The following is a 7272-nucleotide window of genomic DNA, read 5'->3' on the forward strand; positions in this document are numbered from 1 at the left end:
TTTTTTTTTTTTGGGACAGAGAGAGACAGAGCATGAACGGGGGAGGGGCAGAGAGAGAGGGAGACACAGAATCGGAAACAGGCTCCAGGCTCTGAGCCATCGGCCCAGAGCCTGACGCGGGGCTCGAACTCACGGACCGCGAGATCGTGACCTGGCTGAAGTCGGACGCTTAACCGACTGCGCCATCCAGGCGCCCCAAAACAAAACAATTTTTAATTGATATACAATATTTTATTAGTTTTAGGTGTATAACCTAGTTATTTATATGCATTATGAAGTGCTTACCATGACAAGTGTAATTATCCTCTGTTACTGCACAAAGTTTTCACAGTATTATTGACCATATTTTCTATGCTGTACATTACACCCCCATGATTTATTTATTTCATTACTGGCCATTTATACCTCTTAATCCCTTCACCTATTTCATCCATTTCCCTGCTCCCCTCTGGCAACCACCAGTTTGTTCTCTGTATTTGAATCTGTTTCCATTTTGTTTTGTTTAATTTTTTTATTTTCCACATGAAGGTGAATTCATACAGTCTTTGTCGTGCTCTGACTTATTTCACTTAAGCATAATACCTTCTAGGTCTATCCATGTTGTTGCAAATGACAAGATTAGGGCTGAGTAATAGCCCGCTGTATCTACATACCATATTTTCTTTAATCCATTCATCTCTTCATGGACATAGGTTGCTTCCATATCTTGACTACTGCAAATAATGCTACAATGAACATAGGGATGCATGTATCTTTCTGAACTAGTGTTTTTGTTTCCTTCAGCTAAATACCCAGAAGTGGAATAATGTTTGAGGAACCTCCATACTGCTTTCCATAGAGGCTGTTCAAGTTTGCATTCCCGCCCCCCCACAGTGCATGATGGTTTCTTTTTCTCCACATCTTTGCCAATACTTAGCTTTAATTTTAGCCATTCTGACAGGTGTGAGGTGCTATCTCATTGTGGTTTTGATTTGTACTTCCCTGATGATCAGTGATGTTGAGCATCTTTTCATGTTGGCCATTTGTATGTCATTGGAGAAAATGTCTATTCAAGTCCTCTGCCCTTTTTTAATCAGATTGGGGTTTTTTTTTTTTTTTGTTATTGGGTTGTAGGAGTTCTTTATATATTTTGGATATTAACCCTTTGTCAGGTATATCATTTGCAAATATCTTCTCCCTTCCAGTAGGCTGCCTTCTCATTCTGTGATGGTTTCCTCAGCTGTGCAAAGCTTTGGTTTTCTAAAAGGATTTTGTTTTCTAAAAGGACTATTTAATTCTTTGAGTGAATCTTTTTTTTTTTTTTTTCAAAAATTTTTTTAACGTTTTATTTATTTTTGAGACAGAGAGAGACAGAGCATGAACGGGGGAGGGTCAGAGAGAGGGAGACACAGAATATGAAACAGGCTCCAGACTCTGAGCTGGCAGCACAGAGCCCGACGCGGGGCTCGAACTCACGGACCGTGAGATCATGACCTGAGCCGAAGTCAGCCGCTCAACCGACTGAGCCACCCAGGCGCCCCCTTTGAGTGAATCTTTATGGAGCTCCTGGTGTGTGCCCAGCCCTATGTCAGTCACTGGGAGACAGTGTCCAGACGAGGAGCACTCCCTGCCCTCAAGCCTCACTGGCCGGTGGGCAGTAGTGCTGACTAGGGCTGCATTTGATCCCCCAGGTCCCTTGCCCACCCACTGTGGGGCCTGGCTGGTGCCTGGCGGGTGCTCTGCCAGGCATGTGTGTTACTGATTGGGACTGAGGGTGGCCTGGGCTCTGGGTGACGCCCTGCCGTCCATCTGTAGGCCTGAGCCATAGTGGCATCCGAGGGCCACGCCGTCACCCTCCCGTGCTGCGCATGGTTCTGGAGGCGCTGCAGGCCGGAGAGCAGCGCCGGGGCACCTCGGTGGCGGCCATCAAGGTTTACATCCTGCAGAAGTACCCAACGGTGGATGTCCTCCGGCTCAAGTACCTGCTGAAGCAGGCCCTGGCCACCGGCATGCACCGCGGCCTCCTGGTCAGGCCCACCAACTCCAAGGCCAGGGGGGCCACTGGCAGCTTCAAAGTGAGCCTGCTTGGGCTGGGAACAGGGTTGAGGGAGGTCACAGTGTGGGGGAGCTGGGCCCCAGGGTCTGAGCTTCAGTCCCACCTCCTCCTCCCTGGCCTCTGTGTGCTATTCCCCTGCCAAGAGGCCTTTCTCCTCCTGTCTTCTCTCTGTGTTTTTCCTGTGTCTTCTCAGAGGTACCTTCTCCTCCAGGAAGGTTAGGGCCCTGCCCCATCTAAGACCCCCACAGGGCCTCAGTCCCTGCTTTGTCCACCTTCATTCCCCGTCAGGTGTGTTCAGTGACCAGGGACCATCTCAGCCATGTTCATTTCTGGGTCCTTGGAAGAGCCCCTTCCTGGAATTCTTCACCACAGATGAGGCACACCCAACCATGGGCTCTAGAAGGTCACTGTTGGGTGTGTTCCCCACGCTCACTGGCTCCAAACCCCAGGTCTCCAAACCAGGGCTGGCACCTCCCTGGGCCATCACATCCTCCTCTTTCAAAGGGGAGGGTCCCAGAAAGGAGCCATCCAGGCACACCCAGAGCTGAGGGCAGATTTGGCACAAAATCAAGCCCCAGCATGGTGCCACCAGGAAAATCTCAGGGACCCAGATATGGGGTCTGTCTTATCATTTCTGGGCCCCAGCACGTGGCAGTTGCTCTAACAGTAACTGTAGAACATTGTGGAATTTTCTCAGCATACCATGTTCCAGTCCCTGTAGGTGGCTGAGGACAGGAAGTCCCTCATAGAACTCCTGTGTGGAGGTCAGAGCTTGGATACAAGCCATGCCAAGGCCAGGTGCATAGGGTATGGGGAAGGGGAGCAATACAGGGGCACTGGGGTTGCATGTGGCTGGGTTAGGCTGCAGGGCCTGGGAGCTAGTCAGGGAAGTGGGCTGAGGGAGGGGAGGAGGCAGGGAAGGAAGCCTGGTGTGTCATGTAGTTAGAAATGTGTGTATACTGAGAGGGGATTTGTTTCTGGTCTTCACGGTAATGGGGAGCCATAAGATTTGGGGGGCAAAGGGAGGAATGCCCTTAGAGGCAGGCTCTAGAAGGACAGAGACCACCTGTTTGCCAAGAGCCTCCCCAACTGCCTACTGGTCACTCACTCCCTGAAGTCCCCATTGTAAAGATGGGAAGACTGAGGCCAGTGGGAAAAGAGAAGACTTCCTGAGTTGCACAGGAAGTTAGGAACTCTGAGCTATCAGACTTGGAAGGTCCACCCAAGGGGGAGAAAGGAAGCGGCAGGGAGGCATGGAGGTGTGAGGCATGAGGTGGGGGATGGGAAGGAGAGTCAGAGCCACAGAGCTGGGAAAGTGTGTGGGTTGGGAGGTCATGGATGGGAGATTCATAAATTAGCATCTCAGAGGACTAGAGTCCGGGCTCCTGGTCGGTGCTGTGCGATTTACTCCCAGGAGCCTGGCTTTGAGACTTCAGGTGCAGGGTAGGGGAGCCCACCTGCACCCTCCTGACACCCACCTGGGCAGGAGAGAAGAGAGCCTAAGGTGGGTCTAGGAGACTCAGGTCCCCCAGCTCCTAAATGGCTACAACCCTCCCTGGAAGGGCAGTGCAGGGATAGAATGTGTCTTCGGCCTCAGGCATTTTGGCCGTGGTCCTGCTCCCCATGCCCCTGACCACCTTCTCTACCCCCTCCCTCTTTTGGAACAAGGCATTCTCTCTGAGCCTCATGTGGGATATAGGGGTATGAGACCCTGAGACCTCCTGCTCTCCATTCTACCCCACTCTCTCCTCTACCAGTTAGTTCCCAAGCACAAAAGGAAAGCCCAATCTAGGAAGACATCCACCATGACAGCCCCCAGGAAACCCGGTGAGGCCAAGGAGAAGGGTCCCAAAAAACCAAGGGAGGCAAAGAAGGACCCTCCCAACCCAGGCGAGGTGAAAAGGGGACCCAAGAAGCCAAGAGAGGCGAGGACAGGTCCTACCAAACTGGATGCAGCCAAGGAGAAGGCTCCCAAGAAGGGCAGCCAGACCAAAGACCAAGAAGCAAGACTGAGTGAGGCCAAGAAGGCCTCCCAACAGCCAGACAAGGCCACGCAGGACCTTCCCAGTGCCACTGGCCCAAGAGGAAAGTCAAAGGTCAAAGGCAGAAGGAGCAACCAAGGTAGGTGTGTGAGTGGGGTGAGAGGAGGGCCTGGGCACAGGGATTTGTGACAGCCATTGGATGTGAGGTAGGACGGAGGGAGAGGCCTGCTCTGGGGAGGGGATTCCTTATCTAGTAAATGTGCCTGAGTGCTTGTCTTGACCTGGAGAGTTGGAGAACCCATGGTAGCTGTGGAGGGTAGGCTTAGGGAAGGGAGAACCCAGAGAGAGGAGGAGACTGACTCCTCTGAGAGGAATCAGGGGAAGCTTCCTGGAGGAGGTGTCCCAGGGAGGACAACAGGCTGCACAAAGGCCAAGAGGCATGAAGAGGGTAGAGCTTTTGAAGAAGTGCATATAGTTCGATGTGCAGCGTGAGAAGCAGAAGGGAAAGACTGTGAAGGGCAGCTGGGAGTCCGGACTGTATCTGGAGGACAAGCAATAGCCATGGAAGGACTTTGGGGAACAGCTAGGGTACAGGGTATTGTTTTATTTATTTATGTATATATGTATGTATGTGTGTATTTAAAAAAAAATTTTTAACGTTTATTTATTGTTGAAAGAGAAAGAGTGTAAGCGGGGGAGGGGCAGACAGCGAGGGAGACACAGAATCGGAAACAGGCTCCAGGCTCTGAGCTGTCAGCACAGAGCCCGACGTGGGGCTCGAACTCATGAACTGTGAGATCATGGCCTGAGCAGAAATTGGACACTCAACTGACTGAGCCACCCAGGCACTCCCAGGGTATTTTTAAAAATGTTTCACAGCTGCCACGTGGAAGACAGGCTAAAGACTAGAGGCTAAGAAAGACCTGTCAGGGGTCTTTATTGTGAGTGAGTGCAGAGTAGGGGGTGTCTGCTTGGTGCCTTGCTGAGGGTGAGGGATTGTCTTCCACAGTCCAGTCAATCCCGCCGCACCCTCCCCCCACCCACCCTGCCAACCCGTGAGAGATGTTGTTATCCCTAGTTTGCAGACTAGAGCACCCAGGCTCAGAGTGGTCAAACAATTTGCCCCAGGTCACAGAGCCTGTGAGTGACAAGGTGAGGACAGGGGTCCCTGAACCTTCTGCCCACCAGCAGCTCCTCCAGAAAGGGGTCCTTCCCACATTTCCTCCCTCACTCTCTGACAGATGGTGAGGCCCACAGGAAAACAAAAGCTGGGAGTCAGAATTCAAAATCCACGGTCCCCAAGGTAAGGTGCCTGCATGACTCCCCTGGTCTGGGTCTCCGCGCTGAGCAGGCCAGAGCATGGGTGTCCCGCTGGAAGGGACTGTGGGGCAGGGGGTAATTTGCTTTTGTACAAAGCCCAGTTCACTGACTTTTGTCCAGCCCTCTAGTGTTCTGAGGATCATCCTTCCCACTTCACAAGTAAGAGACAGGCTTAGAGAGGCGGGGTCCCTTGTCTAAAGCCACCCGGAGCTGGGATTTCAGCCCTATTCTCGTGAGTTCTGAGCTATGTGTGAACCCTGCCCGGCTCTGTCATCTTGCCCCTGGTTTGCTTTCTTATAGGACAAGAATAGTGCTGCTTCTCCAGCCAAAAAGAAAGAAAACAAGGTCCTTAAAGAAGTTGTTGCCTGTGGGGCCAAGGTGGGGCCCAAAGCCAAGGCCGCTGCTCCTCCCAGGGTCAGTGGGTCTAAGACAGTGCCTGCACCCCTGGCCAGGAAGACAGGGGCCCCCAAGGGCCCGAGAAAGCCCGGCATGCCCACCAAGGCCTCGTCGTCCAAACTGGCCAGTAAGAAAACAGAAGCTGAAAGCTAGAGCTGGGGTGGAGAGAGACTGAGATTCTGCTCAAGTTTTTATTTCCCAAAAAACCATTACTCTATTTATTTCATTGTAACCTATTTATCAATAAAGGTGTTTTTCCCCTCACAAATTGGTGTGAGGAGAGGCTGAAGTCCAAGGATTTGGCCGTCTGGGGCTTGGGCCCAGGTAGGAACTCCTGTCCTGCAGGGAGACAGGTTGTACAATGTAAAGGGTTCAAGACCTGTGGAGGCACAGAAAGGGTGTTAAACCCAGCCTGATATCTGGGACTGCTTCCTGGAGGAGGCAGCTTTTGGTCTTAAAGGATGAGCAGGAGACAGCTGAGGGGAAGGATGCTGCAGGCAGAGGACCCAGCATGTGAGGTGGGGCTGGACATTGTGGTAGAAGGAAGGGGTTTGTGGCTCTGAGAGGAGCATGAAGTGGGGGTAAGGGTGAGGGTTGGGGGAGACGAGGGAAGGTAGACTTTCTCCTGGAGGCAGTGGAGTACCAGGGAGGGTTATAGGCAAGGGGGGGAGACTAAAGTGGTGTGTGTTCAGAAAGAGCCCTCTGGCTGCAGAGAGGTGGGTTTGAGTTGCTGAGAGCAGCCAGAGACGATTCAATGCCTAGCAGTGCCCTGTTCTAATCAGCAGAAGGAGGGGAGAAGCAAAGGCCTGGCGGTGGGAGCATGCTTGACAGGCTCAAAGAGCTGGAGGAAGGTCCGTGTGGCTCAAGTCCAATGAGGGGGCAGTAATGGGAGATGAGGTCCAGGGTGCTGTGACATTTGTGAGACTCTTCCCATGGAGAGGTGAAGTCTACGTCCCTGCCCTTTAAATCTGGGCTCTGTGATTGCTTGAACAGTAGAATATAATGGAAAGGACATTATGATGCTTTCTGGGCCCAGATCTTAAGAGACTGGCAGCTCCTACTCCCTGTGTGTAGTGTTGGTTTTGGTTTTGGTTTTGATAGTTGCCCTTAGAACTCCACCACAATGCTGTGGGAAAGCCCAAGCAGCCAGTGGAAAGGAACAGAGGCATCCCAGTTTTCAGCCCCAGCTGCAATCCCTGACCAGTTTGCCAGTCGTAGGAGTGTGCCCCCTTGGATCCAGAACTTCTGGCTGTAGTTAGCTGCCTCGGTTGACACCATGGCCGAACCCTGTCCCAATTGCAGATGCACAGGCAACGGACAGTAGTGTCCCCTTATCTGCGCTTTCGCTCTGTGTGGTTTCATGTACCTGTGGTCATCCATGCTCCGGAGACAGGTGATCTTTCTGACCTATTAGCTGAAGGTCGATAGTCATCTCATGCTACGTCAGGGTGCCTACGTCATTCGCTGACTTCATCTCACCACATGGGCCTTTTATCATCTCCCATCATCACAAGAAGTTATTTTGAGAGACAACATTCA

At 52.0% G+C, this 7272-nt stretch overlaps 1 protein-coding gene across 1 annotated transcript in view; it reads left to right on the top strand.

Moving 5' to 3' along the window:
- The window catches only part of LOC125930383 (histone H1.8), a 12188-nt gene extending 6166 nt beyond the window's left edge, over positions 1 to 6022 (top strand). Inside the window, exons 2-5 of the mRNA XM_049642246.1 lie at positions 1795 to 2054; positions 3793 to 4156; positions 5259 to 5320; positions 5638 to 6022. Of these exons, the coding sequence (XP_049498203.1) occupies positions 1795 to 2054; positions 3793 to 4156; positions 5259 to 5320; positions 5638 to 5886 (935 nt within the window). The 3' untranslated portion in view covers positions 5887 to 6022. The remainder of the gene's footprint in view (positions 1 to 1794; positions 2055 to 3792; positions 4157 to 5258; positions 5321 to 5637) is intronic.
- Positions 6023 to 7272: the final 1250 nt, after the last annotated feature.

The sequence above is a fragment of the Panthera uncia genome, chromosome A2 (genome assembly GCF_023721935.1).
Source record: "Panthera uncia isolate 11264 chromosome A2, Puncia_PCG_1.0, whole genome shotgun sequence".
Lineage (NCBI taxonomy): Eukaryota > Metazoa > Chordata > Mammalia > Carnivora > Felidae > Panthera > Panthera uncia.